This window comes from Procambarus clarkii, chromosome 90, assembly GCF_040958095.1.
Source record: "Procambarus clarkii isolate CNS0578487 chromosome 90, FALCON_Pclarkii_2.0, whole genome shotgun sequence".
In the NCBI taxonomy this organism is placed as follows: domain Eukaryota; kingdom Metazoa; phylum Arthropoda; class Malacostraca; order Decapoda; family Cambaridae; genus Procambarus; species Procambarus clarkii.
The window spans coordinates 4,358,800-4,378,566 of NC_091239.1; the positions used below are offsets into that span (position 1 = coordinate 4,358,800).

Genomic DNA, 19,767 nt, shown 5'->3' on the forward strand with positions numbered 1-19,767 from the left:
AAGATGGGCATACTGGAAAACAGTAAGAATGAGACAAAAGGGAGTTTAAAATGGAACCTAAGAATAAGATTTAAGGATAAAATGAGAAAGAATGTGGCTATAAATAATGGGAAATTGTGTATAAAGATAAGAAAACTTAGCCAAGCTTCTCAAAGTACCGGGGAAATGTGTGTGAGGAGCACTTCTTTAGGCCTATTCTATGAATGTGAATTTAATTTTTCTCAAACTATGATTAATTTCAGGTCATTATTCATGGCGCAACATCTCTAATGGTTCCTGGTTCATACAGTCGTTGGTTCATGTCTTGGGCAAGGAATACACCTATGAAGATTTGCTGTCCATGATGATAAATGTCAATAGATATATGATTATTAACTACGAATCCCACTGCCCTTGTGAGTATTTCCTTTAAATTGAGTATATACGCTGGAATAGGAATATGCCTAATTCATTTATACCAATTTATGATTTATAGCAATTTTCCATAAGAATACGGTATTTATCTGTACAACAGTCAAATAAAAATCAATATGTTTTTTGATGCAGGTAAAGGTTAAATTTCTGAGCATAGGCCACTCGATAATTTCCTCAAGTAAGCTTCAACCTCCCCAGGACATCGTGGAAGCTCAATTGAGAGTCAAACCTTCTTCCAACACTAGTTTAGCAGGAATCTTTTCTAAACACCCTTGCTCCAGCCTTATAGAAAATTCCATAAGGTTCCTTACTCATCTTTAAGGATGAGTAAGGATCTTGGCCGAGCTTGCCAACTGTTGAACACTTTTATAATACTTTCTTTGTAATTTTTCTTAACTACAAAATTTTCTTTGTATCTTCCTAAAATTTGTATTAGCTAATTATCTAATACCCAAGCAGTTTTACATTTGCATTATAGCTAAATGTCATTTGATGTATGTACATAGCCACATAGGCAAAATATAAAAATTTTGATTGCTAAACGTGTTTCATATGCAGTGAATGTTATATGATAAACATATTTTACAATCGCTACCAGACATCTTGAGGTTATCTTGAGATGATTACGGGGCTTAGCGTCCCAGCGGCCCGGTCCTTGACCAATCCTCCTTTTTGTTACAACCCTCCCCCCCCCAGGAAGCAGCCTGTAGCAGCTGTCTAATTCCCAGGTATCTATTTACTGACATGTGAACAGTAGCATCAGGGTGAAAGAAACTCTGCCCATTTGGTATCGAACCCGGAACCTCAGGACTACGAATGTGAAGCGCTGTCCACTCAGCTGTCAGGCCCCTTGATTTGTCAAAGACATGATTTGTCTTTTTGAAAGATATCATACTGCAGATTCTTTATAGGAGACTGAATATAGATAGGTCAATAAAAAGCTTTATTAAATCTCTTGTGAGGTAGCAAATTGACTAGTCACATAATTAAAGATATTCAGGGAATCATGAAAGACCTACGTGAGCTAAAAATGAACCAGTATCATTATAAACTTTAGCAACGGTTGTGAGTCCAACCTTGTTATACCTTATAGTATGTTGAGGAACAGCAGCTGCCTGTTCTGGACAGAAATCTTCACAATTTGAGAATGTAATGTTTTTTAAATACAGAGCAATTAGTCATATTCATGAGGAAATCTTCCCATTCAATCTTTGTACAGGAGCAGTTCTAATCTTTTCAGTTATCGATAGATTGTGTCCGGATGGTATCATACCAGCCCTTGTATAAGGTACTGTACTAATATGATTGTCAGTACAGTACAGTCCTTGATATTCCTTAGATTGTTATGTTGCTCAGTTTGTGTTCCCAAGTGATCACGATGACACCAATCAAAATAATTATATTTTGATCAGAATGGTTTTCATATTAGGAAATATAACTGATTTTAAAAATACTTTTCTCCCATACTCATATTGATGAGTTTACTTTTCACTTTACTTTAAATTTCTTTCATCCTAAACCTGCTCCCAACACTATTGAGCACACTGAGCTCTGCCCTCTCTCCATATCTTAACTCAAAACTCTTACCAATACCTTTCGTCTCTCTATATAAAGCTCGCCTTTCGACAAACTAACACTCTTCGTAGCACTCTAGTTCACACTGCTCCTCCTGCTTCTAATGCTGCTGGTGTGCACTCTATTTTCTGTTCGTCTTGTTCTCTCGAATACTTTGGTGAAACGTACACTAAATTACAGACTTAAGGAACACAAAAGAAGTGTTAAGTCTGCAGACACGAACAATTCTTTCTTCTGTCATGTTAGGGATTCTAATCATCCTATTGATTGAGCTTCCTCTAAAATAATCTTTCCTCCCTCTACTCTACACAGACACCGTCTTGTCGAATTGGCTCTAATACACAGCCCGCCCAACATGAACCTGAGTCCTGGCTTTGTTGCTGTTGACTTTTTCCCTTTCTCAGTATATTCTCAAATGTTCAAAACTTTCTAACAAACGTGACTTAACATAAGCCTACCCTTCCTTTTATGTCTCTTTGTCTTTATCTTGTTTCTCTTAGGATCCCTTTTTTATTCCTATTATTACACCTAATCTTCCGTATCATTTACCTTGCTCTTATCTTCTAAGATTTCCACCTCCTCACCTATCTCTTGCCTACTTAATGCCCTTGCCTCCCTCATCTTAAGAGGTCCCGACCTCTCCGTAGGGTGCAGTCGCACCTCCACAGATCTCCAGTATCAGCTATTGATACTGGCTCCAAACGGCCACCACTTACAAGCTATTCATGCCCATACCATCTTTTGGGTGGCTTAATCTTCATCAATCAGTCAATCTCGTCTAATCACTATCGACTTCATTATGGTCCAGGACGGACCGAAACGTCGTCATCTCGTCAATTTCTAGTGTGTGGTCAACTGTATAATAATAAATAATAATAATAATAATAATATTTTATTTAGGAAAAGTACATACATAGATGCATAGATAGGTAGAGCTAGTACATACAATACCTAAAGCCACTAGTACGCATAGCGTTTTGGGCAAGGTGAGATGGGGGAAAAACACTTAGACTAAAACTTAATTGCTTAAAGTATAAATTGCGTTGAAAAGAAATATAAAATAAAAGATAAAAAGGGGGGAACATGGTAGAAAATAGTCAATATACAAGTTGGTCAACAAACAGCATTTTTTAAAAATAGTACGACATGGGTTGACATTTAGGGGTAAGGTAGGTTACATGGAGTTAATTAGGTAGTACTTAGTTTTCATCTTAAACTGGTTGAGAGAGGTACAGCCTTTGACATGATTGGGAAGGTCATTCCACATCCTGGGTCCCTTAATTTGTAGAGCATTTCTAGTTTGATTAAGTCGTACTCTTAGAATATCAAATAGGTATTTGTTTCTGGTGTGGTGCTCATGGGTTCTGTTACAACCTTCTAAGAAGCTTTTAAGCTCAGGATTGACATTACAATTCAGAGTTTTAAATATATAGAGTACACATGAGAAGATGTGCAGTGACTTAATATTTAACATTCAGAGATTTGAGTAAAGGTACCGAGTGCTATACTGCTGCCGAGCATCAGAAACAAATACCTACTTGATATTCTAAGAGTACGACTTAATCAAACTAGAAATGCTTTACAAATCAAGGGACCCAGAATGTGGAATGACCTTCCCAATTATGTCAAAGACTGTACCTCTTCCAACAAGTCAAAGATAAAAATTAAGTACTACCTAATTAAGTCCATGTAACCTACCTCACCCCTAAATGTCAACCAAGTCTACTATTTTAAACAATGCAGTTTGTTGACCAAATTGTATATTTGCTATTTTTCTGCCATGTCCCCCCCTTTGTTATTTTTTTTATTTTCTCAACACAATTTATACTTTAATCTCAATTAGTATTAAGTTTTAGTCGTAGTGTTTATCCTGCCCGAAACGCTTTGCGTAATAGTGACTTTAGGCATTGTATGTACTTGCTCTATCTATAAATCCTTCAATGTTTTGCATCTCACCTGGTAGGTATGTACTTACCTGAATAAATATTTGATTTGATTTGATTACATAATAATCATAATAATAATCGTAATAATAATCATAATAATAATCATAATAATTACATAATTATTACGTACATAATAAATTATAATCTGCAGCAGAAAATTCACATAGGTATGCCAGAAGATGTTTATAAAATTTGGGCAAATTAGATGTGCCCAAATTCTCTATTTGGACACGAGCTCAAAAACTATTTGCCACCCCCGCCCTAGGCCACCTATTAACCTTCCCCAGAGTGCAACCCCACAACAATTACCTAACTCCTTGGAACCTATTTTACTTCTAGAGTGAGTAGTTTTATCAGGTGAAAGGAAACGTGGCCAAATTTATTCTGTCTTGTCTGGGAATTGAACCCTGGTCCCTTGGTTCTGAGTCGAGAAAATAGACCACTGTGCTAGAGGTCTGTGCGAGGAGTTGATACTTGCAAACTTCAAAATTGCGTTTAATGAAATATATGAAATGGGAAACATTAGTGAAACTATTGATGACATTCATGGGACGGAAATTCGAATATACAGTAGTTGTGTTCTGTCCATATGTAATAAAAAAAACTCTTCAACAATATTGGAAAGGTAGTCATGCTTCAAATGACTTCCAAACATTAAAAAGCAGGAGCAATGATTTGATTTTTCGAACACAGACAAATTCACAACAAGAATCGACAACGTTGTTCTTATCAACTCATTGCCGTATGGTATTGTCGACATATACAATATCATATACATATACAATATCATATACATATACAATATATATTCACATATACTATACACACGACCTAATCCCCTTTCAAAATTTGATGTTTTCATAATTTCTTCCCCTCACTACAGGCAAACTTTAATTAATAAAACAATGAAGTTTATAATTATAAACTATATTAATAATTATACAATTTCTCACAATAACTGAAAAAATGTTTTATGATATAAAAATAGTGTTTTATCATTTTATGCACAGTTGGAAAGGGACCTAAATACAGTGCAAAGTTTTAGGGATAATGTGACTGCCGGATTAACGTAAAATAACATTTGAAATATGACATTATATTTATCAAAGGTATTTTAATATTTAAAGGGAAAATTTAAAGTGAAAGCATCATCTTGCTTCCTAATTGTTAATTCTGCAAATCACATCAGATTGTGTTGATTCATTGTATTTCTTTTATTTTAAAACAATGTGTAATTATTTTGTTTTACGTTTATTTCTGCAGCTAATCACCACATGCATGGAATGAAACAGACAGCCAGTATTGTCGCTACTCTGATGCGCAAGGTATACCTTACACCTAAATACTGACAACATGATGAGTGAAGAAACTCAACATGATCAGTCAGGCTTGCACTGGAGGCACCAATAACCTTGTAAGAACACGTTCAAATTTCTGAACGTGCAGATCCTCATGTATCCTTGTTGTCTGAGATAGATAAGTTCTTGTGTTGGCCAGTAAAACTCAAGAAGAAACCCTGTAAATTCTCTAGAGAAAGGAAAGCAAAAGAAAACAAGCCACTGTGGAACTTCCATCGGAGTTCGATGATGTCCCACTAGAATAGCCAGTCAAGTGGGACATCAATTAGTCTGTAAAGTCTGGCTAATAACAAGGCAAAGTCTACATTACTGTAAAACTGTATTTATATCCAGTTATTGTTGCTAATTGCTCAGTGAAAATTATACTTTTAAATAAACAAATTAAGTTGTGTAAATTAGTGTGTTCTTCTGGTAGTGAGTGTTCTTCAAGGATAAATCTAAGCATTAAATTTGAATAATTGTCTTTAATAATATCTAATATAATTGTTGTAAATTATTTTGTTAGCTGACAAGTTTAACACCAAGTGAACAAAGAAGTTTGCAGGTATCTTGTAGAGTTTGTTTTATTTTCATACAAATGAACCTTATCAGGTAAAATGTCTTTCATTGCCATGAGTGATAACATTATCATGTAGAAAAGTCTCATTACCGTGACTTTGAAGAAATTAGGTTAGAACATTTTAGGAACGTGACCCCTCTTTGTTGAGCTATTAGCATGCTTTTACCTCTTAGTATGACTAACAGATGACTTGATTTATGCATTTATTAACTGATTTCAGATAAATCTGTGGACAATAGATCTACTTTTCGTAACCTTAATAACCATAAAAAACAGATTAGTGTGCTGTATTCATAAAAAAAAATTATGTTAAGGTATGTACATTGTGCCAGTGATTGTACATTGGGTGGCTTGATACGAGTGGATTTAAAAAGAAGGCACCAAGCCGGGGAGACTATGTAGCACCATCAAAGTTGCAGGATATTCAAACAGCGCTAAATGTCACCAAGGATGCCAATACGAGAACAAAAGCGCATAAGGCGAGCGATATCAAAGGTATCTGCCACCAAGGACTCTAATGAGGAAGACCACGAATTTGCAGCAGTCGCGGCCTTACGTTTGTGTGGTTTCTCCTCACCTCGGGGAGCTGCTAAGCCAAACAGAGTGACGGAGCGTAGTTCCACCCGTTGAGGGAAAGGGAGGGGGGCGGGATGGGGGTGATCAGCTGTAGTGCTTTGGCTTAGTCCTCGCTAGTGGAACTAGGCAAGCAGTATAACCCGTCCTCAACTCAAGTACATTACATCCAGCGGTCGACCCCACAGACGCATATATCAAATGAACAAATCCACAAGGACAGTGATGAGAATTCGAACTTACGCCCGGGATGATCCCAGACGCTGCATCAGGCGATTGTGCCACGACATGGTAAAAGGGCGGGCGTAAGTTGGAAACCTCGTCACGGCCCTTGTGGATTTGGTCATTTGATATATCACACTATTGTGATTTCTGTGGGTACTGAAGTAAGGGCGAAGAGGTAGAACAGCATGTTGAAAGAGCCCGAGTGCATGGGGGAATTGTGAAAAACCCTGGTTTGTGTCTCGGAGAGGCTGCAGGATCCGTGTGAGGTTAGCAGAACTTCCGGTTGCAATTCTTTTGACCATGTAGTGGCGCAATCGACTAAGGCAGCGTCTGGTATCATCCCGGGCGTAAGTTCGAATACTCATCATGGCCTATGTGGATTTGTTCATTTGATATATCACGCAATTGTGATTTCTGTGTGTACATGCTTGTTAAAAATGGGAGTCTGTACTATGGAGGATCTAGTATAAATGGATGTAGGGGCAGTAGTTAGCATTAAGAGTTATCAAATATGGGAGATCTAAAAGGCCCGGCCCCCAAGTAAAATATCCACAGTGAATATTAATTGGCTACACAATGTCAGTCTAGAGGTTGATCATAGATCTCCTACACAGGAACAATGGATATTCCTTTACTAACTTATTTATTAACCCCTTAACAACCTCCCATATACATTCACACCAATAACAATAATAATAATTACTTTACCACACTATCTTACGTTAAAAGCCTTGGTCCACATAAGCAGGAAACAAGGTTTACACTGAGAACAAGCTAGGGTAAAGTACTACTAGTGAAGCACTTGAAGCTTGGGCAGCTTAGGGGGTAGTGAGCCCACGTGGTACCTTAACACAACACAACACTAATGGGTACCCAAAACACTGGCAAATACTACCCCAAGGCCTCCACCAATCTTACAAACCCAGAGTAGGCACACTTTAAAAAACACAGGACTTAACTTAATGGTACAGGAACTTAAGGTAAGGGAAATAAGTAAGAGGGAAGGTAGAGGAGTGCAGAGCAGCTCAGAAAGGTCTTGATCCCCACGAACGCCAGTCAGAGAAGAGAGAGCGTCTCCACTCTCCTCCCTCAGTTCACTCGCTGCCAGCAGAATACTCAACTAATCGTACAGCATTCCTATCCTAAGTTTACTCAGGTTTACTTTACAAATGATTAGAAAGTATTAGTAAACATAGTTGGTGCCTATTTTATTATTTAATAATCAACCCCAAGTTCAGTCTTTAAATGCTCTTTGAGAAACAAGAATAGTCTTACGTCTGGCAGGGAAGATACAAACAAATGCACCTCGCCATGCATCCCCCTACTAAAAGGTAGTTTATTTCGCTCATTTTTGACCTCTGGTTTCCACTGAGGAACCCAAGGTCGTAACAATGCTGTTCATTCAAAATGGAAAATTTCCCAAATATATATTAATATTATAATATATTAGCACATTGTGGATATATAGGCATAGGTTAGTTTAGGTTTTTAGGTTCTGTTGGCGATTATTTGTATTTGTAGTACACGGGGTGAAGCATTTACAGCGTTGTAGTTCGAACAAAATTCTTCACTTGTTCCAGAATTATTCGAACGAAATCAGTTGTAAGTCGTGTGTAAACCCTTTTTCACTCATAAACTCTGGCAAAAGTATATTTGTGCAAGTTCAGAGTTAAATTAACCTCCTTTAAGCATTTTAATAGGTTAGCTAAATCTTTCAAATGGTCCTCCCAATTATTGTGATAAATTACAATATCATCCAAGTAAGCTCTACATTATGGTATGTCTTTTAACACTAAATTCATAAGACACTGGAAAGTTGCAAGGGCATTTTTCAACCCAAAAGGCTTTACAGTGAATTCAAACAACCCACCGCAGTTATAAATGCACTCATCTCCTGTACTCTTGGTGTTAAAGGAATTTGTCAGTACCCTTTTGGCAAATCTAGTTTGGTTACAAACTTGGCTTTACCAATACTCTCTATGCAATCATCTAATGTAGGTATTGGATAATTATCATCCACAGTCAATACATTTATCTTACGGTAATCAATGACCGACCTGTGAGTTCCATCTTTCTTTGGAACTAAAATACTGGGATTACTCCAACTGCTGCTGCTAGGTCTCCCCAATCCATGTTGAAGCATGAAGTCAACTTCTTTCTGAATGAGATTCAGCTTTGCAGGGTTGATTCTATATGGGTGTGACTTGACTGGTTGGTTGTCACTCACCTCGATGTCATGGTGAATAACTGTAGTCTGGGTGGGAATATCGCCAAAGATGTCTGCCTTAGAAGTCAGCAACTGCTCCAAGTCCTGCTTCTGCTCTGATGACAAATGTTCCACCAACTTCTGGATGTTAGACAACCACTCCACACTGCTAAAATAAGGTACACGAGCATTAAGTACATTATAAAATTACATTCCCCACAATTCTCGTCCACATGGTTCACACTAAGCCCCTGATTGGTACTGATAGTTCCTTTCAGTGTTAATTTCATTCTATTTACATATACTACTTGTTCTTTTGTCTTGAGCTCAGGTGTCTGGATTACATAATTGGTGGGACTAAGTTTCTCTATCACTCTATATGGACCTTGGAACCTATGCAACAATGTTGGTAACTGTCGTGCCATTAGTACCATCACTTTATCACCTGCTTCAAAATTTCGTTGCTTTGCATTTTTATCAATTGTACTTTTATTTTGCATTAAGCCTCTTTAAGATGAATCAAAGCTTTAGCCCTGCTTTTGTTTAACTTATCTTGTAATTTATCAACATAATTTACCTGCGCAACACTTTTTGGACTTCCAACTATTTAACCTCTTAAGATGGTTATTAGACTTCTCACATCATGCTCAAAAACTAATGAATTGGGTGAACACCCTAGGGACTCCTGATAAGTATCCCTCAGTGCAATGACCATCAGTGGAAGACCATCATCCTAGTCTCTGCCAGTTTCCATGCAACTAGTTTTCAGCATTTGTTTAAGGGTTTGATGCATCCCTTCCAAAGCACCTTGGCTCTCAGGATGGTAAGTAGTGGATGTCTTATGGAGGACGGCAAACTCCCGACAAAAGTGCTGAAAACCGTGTCCCCGCGGCCTGGTCCTTGACCTGGTCTCCTTATTGTCACACACCCCCAGGAAGCAGCCCGAAGCAGCTGTCTAACTCCCAGGTACATATTTACTGCTAGGTGAACAGGAGCATTATGATGAAAGGAACTCTATTCATTTTTGTTTCCGCCTCCACCGGGGGTCGAACCCGGAACCTCAGGACTACAAATCCAAAGCTCTGCTCACTCAGCTGTTAGACGCCCTTACCACTTTCTTTGTAGCACTTTTCACAGGAAATGCCTCAGGAAAGCGTGTAGTCTGACACATTATGGTGATGAGATACAAATTACCACTCTTGGTTCTAGGCAATGTGCCTACTACATCAACAATGATATTGGTAAAGGGTTCCTCAGCCACCACAATTGGCTGTAAAGGGACTTTTGGTATTACCTGGTTTGGTTTGCCAGTTTTTACGCATACAGGACATTCATTACAATACTGAGTGACATCCTTCTTTAATTCTGGCAAGGTAAAATACTTGCTTATTTTATTGTATGTTTTTGTAATACCCTAATGACCGCCTATTTGTGAATCATGGGCTACACTTAGCACCTTTTTTCTATAACCCCTCGGTAGGACTACTTGATTAACCACCTCCCAAGTGTGTGACACAGGTGAGCTCCTAGGTCTCCATTTCTGCATCAACACCTCGTTAGTGTAATAATAAGTCATAGTCTACGATTCTGCCTCTAGTTCAGTTACTGCCTTATTATGCAAGTCCGTCAACGTAGGATCAGTTTTTTTGCTGATAAATAAAATTTTATTTTAGTCTCATGTCTGAAGATGTGGTAACTGGACTATACTCTCCCCCTATCCCTTTTCCTAGGTGGTGTCACGGGTCTTCGCTCCCACTACACCTGCGTGCCTCTAACCACCCTGGGAGCACCCCAGTCTACCACGGGCTGAACTCCTTTCTTGCACCCCAGCCTTGCACTCGTGGCGAGTGGGGAAGCTCGACTTTTCGTCTCAGCCACAGAGACCGAAACCTGGAACACTTTGGTTGAGCTTGCCCAACATAAACAAGCTGTGTACAGGTGAATTCTTCCACCTGAAATATCCCATGGCAGCGTCCATAGACACAGCTCCTGAGGTCACCAGCTGGGTTGCCCGTACTCACGACACAACCACACCGTTTTATTGGTGTTATCAATAGTTTTTAGCATAGATTTTTGTGACAGAATGAGTAATGTGCAACAGTCAACCGTTCTAATAATCATACAAGAGATGGAGGGGACAATGTAAACACAATAGTAAAGTAAAAGTGAGTTTACTGAACAATGTTTACACTGGGATACGGGTGATAAACTCGGCAACGCTGTCGGATGTGACTTTACTCTGGTAAGCTACATCTGGCAACTCCATCAGCTGATCCATTTAAATCGTCGCGAAACTGTCACCTGGATCAATAAACAAGTTGCAGCCTCGCACCTGTGCCAAGCAGGTCTACTACGGGCTCACCATAGCCCGTGCTACTTGGAACTTTTTGTTCCCAGTACCTGAATCTTAAACAACAACAACAACGTCACCTGGATACTAGTTGTCTCCTCTCGCTGGCACAAATATTTGGTTCACTTCTTCACAACGTGAGTGGATAATGTTCTTCCATAATATGTACTATTAGTTCATACCTGAAATAAATTCACACATGTTTAAATTCCTACATATATGTTAACACATGTGATCGCCTAACAATATATACTAGTACTACTACTAATAATAATGAACTAACTTCACCTAGCTCAAGGGAAACGGAGAGGGAAAGATTATCTACCTTGATTCTCTCTGCTACAAATAGTCATAGTTTCCTCCTCGTGATGGCAGTCAGGATGCTTGGCTCGTAGATCTGCTCCTCGATGACCAGGGATCCGGCTTATAGGGTTTTCTCGGCGACTCGTAGTTTAGTGTGTCATGACCATGCCAGGTCTTCTCTTGGCAGTCCCTTCTTCTGACGTGAGAAGCTGGAACTGCTGACATCTTCCTCCCTCGCACACGTGAACTCCCTGACACACTTAGTGATCTCGTGCACGACGTACTTTCCCTGCACCGTGGATTAGACCCCTGTCACTTCAGCTTACCGCAGTTGTACCACGGGACAACCCATAGGAACTCTAGAGCAGCTCCTTCCAGTGTCAGCCCCTTGGTCATAGACTTGATGGCCCTAGCTCCTGGCGCCCTCTTCACCAGCTGAACTATGTCTTCTTACACTCCCCTTGAGTTTACAAGGGGAGTTTACGTTTTGGCTTGGGGACCATTCAAGCTGGTTCGCATATGTGTTGTTCACGTGGCCCCAAAAAGTGAGTTGATTCAATGAAATATCTGCGCCCAAGTTGACCTCTAAGCACTGTCGGATGTTGGGTAAATAGTCTCACGACTACCAACATTTTTGTACAGTCAGAGTAATCTAGTGGATAAGGTACAAGACATGCTAAGGAGCATAGCACTCCTGGCTTTCTGGGTTCGAATCCTTTTGGTGTGTGGAGTTTTCAGTTGCATATTGGCTTGGGGACAAGTCAAGCTTGTTCGCATTTGTGTTGCTCACGTAGCCCCAAAAAGTGAGGTGATTCGATGAAAAATCTGTGCCCAAGTTGAGCTCTGAGCGCTGTCGGATGTTGGGTAAATAGTCTCACAACTTCCAACATTTTTGTACAGTCAGTTTGGTCTACTGGATAAGGTACCAGATACGCCAAGGTGAATGGAGGTACGGGCTGTCTGGGTTCGAATCCTTTTGGAATAAGGAGTTTTCAGTGGTGTATTTTCTTGGGGACCATTCAAGCTTGTTCACATTTGTGATGCTCGCGTGGCCCCACAAAGTGAGATAATTCAATGCTCCCAAGTTCATCTCGGAGCGCTGTCGGTTGTTGGGTAAATAGTTTCATGACTTCCAAAATTTTTGTACAGTCAGTTTGGTCTAGTGGCTAAGGTACCAGATATGCCAAGGTACATAGCCCTCCTGGCTGTCTGGGATCGAATCCTTCTAGGATGTCGAGTTTTCAGTTGCTTATTTTCTTGGGGACCATTCTAGCTTGTTCACATTTGTGTTGCTCACGTGGCCCCGACAGGTGAGGTCATTCGATGAAATATCTGTGCCCAAGTGGATCACCGAGCGCTGTCGGATGTTGGGTAAATAGGGTAATGATTTCCAAAAATTTTGAACAGTCAGTTTATTCTAGTAGTTGAGGTTCCAGATACGCAATGATGCATAGATCTTCTTGCTGTCTAGGTTCGAATCCTTCCAAGGTGAGGAGTTTTCGTTTGCATATTGGCTTGGGGACCTTTCAAGCTTATTCTCATTTGTGCTGTTCACGTGGGTCTCAAAATGTGAGGTGATTCGCTGAAATATATTTGACCAAGTTGACCGATGAGCGCTGTGGGATGTTGGGTAAATAGTCTCACGACTTCAAACCTATTTTAAACAGTCAGTTTGGTATATTGGATAAGGTACCAGATACACCAAGGTGCATAGCGCTCCTGTCTGTCTGGGTTCGAATCCTTTTGGGGTGTGGAGGTTTTGGTGCCATATCGGCTTGGGGACCATTTAAGCTTGTTCACATTTGTTTGGCTCATGTGTCCCCAAAAAGTGAGGTGATTCGATGTTCCCAAGTTGATCTTCGAGCGCTTTCAGATTTTGGGTATATAGTCTAATGACTTCCAACAATTTTGTATAGTCAGTTTACTCTAATGGCTGAGATTCCAGATACTCAATGATGCATAGCACTTCTGGTTGTCTAGGTTCGAATCCTTCCAAGATGAGGAGTTTTCAGTGTCATATTCGCTTGGGGACCATTCAAGCTTGTTAGCATTTGTGTTGTTCAAGTGGCCCCAAAAAGCGGGGAAACTCTATGAAATATCTGTCGTCAATTGACCACTAACCGCTGTCAAATGTTGGGTAAATAGTCTCACGAATTCCAACGTTTATGTACAGTCAATTTGGTCTACTGGATAAGGTACCAGATACGCCAAGGTGAATAGAGGTCCTGGGGGTCTGGATTCGAATCCTTTTGGGATAAGGAGTTTTCAGTTGTGTATTTTCTTGTGGACCATTGAAGCTTGTTTGCATTTGTGTTGCTCACGTGGCCCCAAAAAGTGAGGTGATTCGATGAAAGATCTGTGCCCAAGTTAAGCTCTGAGCACTGTCGGATGTTGGGTAAATAATCTCACGTCTTCCAACATCTTTGTACAATCAGTTTGGTCTAGTGGCTAAGGTTCCAGATACGCAATGGTGCATAGGGCTCCTGGCTGAGTTCGAATCCTTCAGGGTGTGGAGTTTTCGGTTGCATATTGGCAAGGGGACCATTCAGGCTTGTTGACATTTGTGTTGTTCACGTGTCCCCAAAAAGTGAGGTGATTCGATGAAAGATCTGTGCCCAAGTTGATCTCTGAGTGCTGTCAGATGTATGTTAAATAAACTCACGACTTCCATCATTTTTGTACAGCCAATTTGGTCTACTGGATAAGGTACCAGATTCGACAAGGTGTATATCGCTCCTGGCTGTCTGGGTTCAAATCCTTCTGGGGTGTGGAGCTTTTAGTGTCATGTTGGCTTGAGGACCATTCAAGCTTGTTCACATTTGTGTTGCTCAAGTGGCTCCCAAAAGTGAGGTAATTCGATGTTCCCAATATGATCTCTGAGCACTGTCGGATGTTGGTTAAATAGTCTCACGACTTTCATCATTTTTATGCTGTCACTTTGGTCTACTGGAAAAGGTAACAGATACGCCAAGGTGCATAGCTCTTCTGGGTGTCTGGGTTTGAATCCATCTGGGGGTGTGGGGTTTTCAGTTGCATATTTTCTCTGGGACCATTCAAGCTTGTTCGCATTTGAGTTGCTCACGTGGCCCCAAAAAGTGAGGTGATTCAGTAATATATTTGTGCTCAAGGTGACTTTTAAGCGCTGTCGGATGTTGGGTAAATAGTCTCACACCTTCCAACACTTTTGAACAGTCAGTTTGGTTTAGTAGATAAGGAACAAGGCATCCTAAGGAGCATAGTGCTCCTGGCTGTCTGGGTTCGAATTCTTTTTGCGTGTGGGGTTTTCGGTTGCATATTGGCTTGGGGACAATTCAAGCTTGTTCGCATTTGTGTTGCTCAAGTGGCTCCCAAAAGTGAGGTAATTCGATGTTCCCAATATGATCTCTGAGCGCTGTCGGATGTTGGTTAAATAGTCTCACGACTTGCATAATATATGTACAGCCAGTTTGGAGTACTCGATACGGTACCAGATACGCGAAGGTGCATAGCGGTCCTGGCTGTTTGGGTTCGAATCCTTTTGGGAAAAGGAGTTTTCAGTGAATATGGTTCCAGACGTGCTAAGTAGTATAACGGTCCTCGCTGTCTGAGTTCGAATCCTTTTGGTGTGTGGAGTTTTCGGTTGCATATTGGCTTGGGAAAAATTCAAGCTTATTCGCCTTTTTTTGCTCACGTGGTCCCAAAAAGTGAGGTGATTCGATGAAATCTCTATGCCCAAGTTGACCTCGGAGCACTGTTGGATGTTGGGTAAATAGTCTCACGACTTCCAACATTTTTGTACAGTCAGTTTTGGTGTATTAGGTAAGGTACCAGATATGCAAAGGTGTATAGTGCTCCTGGCTGTCTTGATTCGAATCCTTCTGGAGTGTGGAGTTTTTAGTGTCATATTAACTTGAGGACCATTCAAGCTTGTTCACATTTGTGATGCTCACGTGGCCCCAAAAAGTGAGATAATTCAATGCTCCCAAGTTCACCTCGGAGCGCTGTCGGTTGTTGGGTAAATAGTCTCATGACTTCCAAAATTTTTGTACAGTCAGTTTGGTCTAGTGGCTAAGGTACCAGATACGACAATGTGCATAGTTCTCCTGGCTGTCTGGGTTCGAATTCTTCTGGGATGTGGAATTTTCAGTTGCCTATTTTCTTTAAGACTATTCAAGCTTGTTCGCATATGTATTGCTCACGTGGCCCCAAAAGGTGAGGTGATTCGATGAAATATCTGTGCCAAAGATGATCACCTAGCGATGTCAGATGTTGGGTAAATAGTCTAATAATTTCTAATAACTTTTTACTGTTAGTTTGCTTTAGTCACTAAGGTTCCAGATACACAATGATGCATAGCGCTTCTGGCTGTCTAGGTTCGAATCCTTCCGAGGTGAGGAGTTTTCGGTTGCATATTGGATTGGGGAACCTTCAAGTTTGTTCTCATTTGTGTTGTTCACGTGACCATAAAAAGTGAGGTAATTCGATGTTTCCGAGATGAGCTCTGAATGATGTCGGATGTTGGGTAAATAGTCTCACGACTTCCACCATTTTTGAACAGTCAGTTTGGTCTAGTGGCTAATGTACCAGATATGCCAAGGTACATAGCCCTCCTGACTGTCTGGGATCGAATCCTTCTAGGATGTCGAGTTTTCAGTTGCGTATTTTCTTGGGGACCATTCTAGTGTGTTCATATTTGGGTTGCTCATGTGGCCCCGACAGGTGAGGTCATTCGATGAAATATCTGTGCAAAAGTTGATTATCGAGCGCTGTCGGATGTTGGGTAAATAGGGTAATGATTTCCAACAATTTTGAACAGTCAGTTTACTCTAGTGGCTGAGGTTCCAGATACGCAATGATGCATAGATCTTCTGACTGTCTAGGTTCGAATCCTTCCAAGGTGAGGGGTTTTCGTTTGCATATTCGCATGGGGACCATTCAAGCTTGTTAGCATTTGTGTTGTTCAAGTGGCCCCTGTTACAGCCCTATTGGGTCGCAACTGGGTTCTTTCTCTGATGTTATTAGAGTTTGGGTATCCGGCCCCAAGTTAGTAGTGGCTCCCAAGGGGTGTGTTCCATAACGCAAGTAAATTAAAGGGGAAGGGAAACAAATACACAAAATAAATATATATTGCTACCACCACCATAAATAAATATATCACAGTCACACGCGGGGTTGCTATTACAACACTTCTTATTTACAATAACTCGTCTTCCTCCGAAGACAGGGATGCTCCACGGTGCTCACGATGAGTAGCCCTGGTCCTCTTCTCGTGGCCTCACGATGAATCCTTAGATTCTCTAGACGAGTCTACCCCGGCCACAGGCCAGCCAAATCACAGTCCCACTGGGTGCACCGTCGTGGAGGCCTTCAACCACAAATCCAGCCTGTAGCTGGCAGGTTCCAATCAGCTGCGCTGCGTAGGCCACTCCACGACCGATACTGGGGTTGCGAGCCCTAGGCAGGAGCCTCGTGTGATTCCACAGATCACTCTCCTCACCACAACACCCCAGTGGCTAGTCTTCTCCACCAGTCAGCCCCGGGTACGACAATCCCTGGTTCTGCCACCTCACAGGCAGGCTAACACAACAGTGTTCATCCGGGGGGGTGACTCACAGCTTTTGCAGCAAATGCGTGGAGATACTACTGCTGCCTTGGGTAGACTGATCCACCGTCTGATTCAGCAGTCCCAGGTCGACTCTGTAATCAGACACGTCATCAGTACTAGGGACACCCTAGGGCACCTCACTTACAGGCTTAGACACAAACGCCCACCTATCCACTCCATAGATGGCGTTGCTGTCTAAGCGTCACCTCACCAGAGGTCAGCAGCGGCTATGTTATGAGCTGATCAGGACGGGAAACCAGCCCCTGTGGCTGGTATATCCTGTCCTCACTAGATGGCGTCGTCCATTTGGAGGGGGTTTCGGGAGCTGACCCACAGATGGCGCGGTTGTCACTGCTCTGTGCTCGGACGCTGGGCTCGGGTCCGTAACAGCCCCAAAAAGTGGGGAAACTCTATGAAATATCTGTGTTCAATTGACCTCTAAGCGCTGTCAAATGTTGGGTAAATAGTCTCACGAATTCCAACGTTTTTGTACAGTCAATTTGGTCTACTGGTTAAGGTACCAGACATGTCATCAGTACTAGGGACACCCTAGGGCACCTCACTTACAGGCTTAGACACAAACGCCCACCTATCCACTCCATAGATGGCATTGCTGTCTAAGCGTCACCTCACCAGAGGTCAGCAGCGGCTATGTTATGAGCTGATCAGGACGGGAAACCAGCCCCTGTGGCTGGTATATCCTGTCCTCACTAGATGGCGTCGTCCATTTGGAGGGGGTTTCGGGAGCTGACCCACAGATGGCGCGGTCGTCACTGCTCCGTGCTCGGACGCTTGGCTCGGGTCCGTAACAGCCCCAAAAAGTGGGGAAACTCTATGAAATATCTGTGTTCAATTGACCTCTAAGCGCTGTCAAATGTTGGGTAAATAGTCTCACGAATTCCAACGTTTTTGTACAGTCAATTTGGTCTACTGGATAAGGTACCAGATACGCCAAGGTGAATAGAGGTCCTGGCTGTCTGGGTTCGAATCCTTTTGGAATAAGAAGTTTTCAGTTGTGTATTTTCTTGGGGACCATTCAAGCTTGTTCGCATTTGTGTTGCTCACGTTGCCCCAAAATGTGAGGTGATTCGATAAAAGATCTGTGCCCAAGTTGAGCTCTGAGAGCTGTCGGATGTTGGGTAAATAATCTCACGACTTCCACCATTTTTGAACAGTCAGTTTGGTCTAGTGGCTAATGTATTAGATATGCCAAGGTACATAGCCCTCCTGACTGTCTGGGATCAAATCCTTCTGGGATGTCGAGTTTTCAGTTGCGTATTTTCTTGGGGACCATTCTAGCGTGTTCATATTTGTGTTGCTCACGTGGCCCCGACAGGTGAGGTCATTCGATGAAATATCTGTGCCCAAGTTGATCACCGAGCGCTGTCGGATGTTGGGTAAATAGGGTGATGATTTCCAACAATTTTGAACAGTCAATTTACTCTAGTTGTTATACTCAAATTCTATGTCAGTTAAAATGTAACCAATCACAGGCAAGTAGGCCTCTGACGTCATGCCAGACAGAGGAGCATCAGCTATGCTCCCAGCAGCCTCAGTTCTCCTCACAGACTCAGAGTAGGTGAACCTCGGTTGGCCAGATATATACCTTGTTGTCTCGGTCAATAAATATATACAGAAGCCACTACTGTGTCTACATTCTACTCGAACCAGGCAAACGAATACTGGTAGCAGCAGTGGGACCCAGAAATTTTTTTTCTGGAAACAAAAGTTCAAGTACCCAGCCGCCACCGCCACCGACATAAGCTGCCATCCTGCCACCCACGCATTAAATATTGTGCCAGACCGGGGTCCTGTCATCAACCACTACTCCAGGCCAACGATTCAGAAGTCAGGGTCAATATTTTCCTGTGAGAACACTCATTCATCAGTGAGGAGGAAGGAAGCTTCCGGCGCCAGCCATTTTTGAATCTCGCGCCACCACGTGGGAACCTGCATCACCACCACCACCGCCGCCCAAGCTGACAGTATCTAAGCTTTGTGAGTGTTCTAGCTACTGAAATCGTGGTCAGCCATCGTCGCAAGTATCAACTGATTATTGTGGGTGTTGTACAGTTATTCAAGAGGAATTGGTGAAAAAAAAGACTACAATTGTTTGACTAAGTGTCGTCACCTTGCCTCCCTCCCAAGCTCACACACCTCGTCACCTCTCATCATCGCCACCAGCCCCTGTTACATTGTTTTGTGTGAACTTCTCCTAGAAAATTGTGTTCTCCACCGCCATCGTCGCAATATCGTCGTCTCCGAGTTTATCTTCGCGCTCCCAACATCAATTCCGAGCTTGGGGGTCTCCACGGAGCTTCGTACCACCGCCGCCAGGAGCGCTGCCATCGCACCAGTTTGTAAACAAGCTCTCACATGGTCCTCTTCACACGTCTCGTCACCGTTTTTTGTTTTGGCCACTGTTATATTGCAAATCCTGCAGCCCTGAGTTAAGTAATTATGAGCTAAGATATCGTGTGCTATGATTTAATGAGGTTTAACGCAACTATATCCAAAATATCTTATGAATTAACCTTTCAATGACTTGTTAAATATTGGAGCCGGTTTAGTACTCCATTCCCACAGTTTCTCTGAGTCCTTTCAATATTCCCTGCATTGTTTCCATTATTCATTACTTGTTACTAGTGTCATTAGTGAATTCAAAGGTGAGAGA

At 41.7% G+C, this 19,767-nt stretch overlaps 1 protein-coding gene across 1 annotated transcript in view; it reads left to right on the forward strand.

Moving 5' to 3' along the window:
* Nucleotides 1-5,487, forward strand: part of LOC138359364 (caspase-1-like) — a 46,705-nt gene extending 41,218 nt beyond the window's left edge. The window contains exons 5-6 of the mRNA XM_069318492.1: nt 243-395; nt 5,199-5,487. Coding sequence (XP_069174593.1) covers nt 243-395; nt 5,199-5,284 — 239 coding nt within the window. The 3' untranslated portion in view covers nt 5,285-5,487. The remainder of the gene's footprint in view (nt 1-242; nt 396-5,198) is intronic.
* The last annotated feature ends 14,280 nt before the right edge of the window (nt 5,488-19,767 follow it).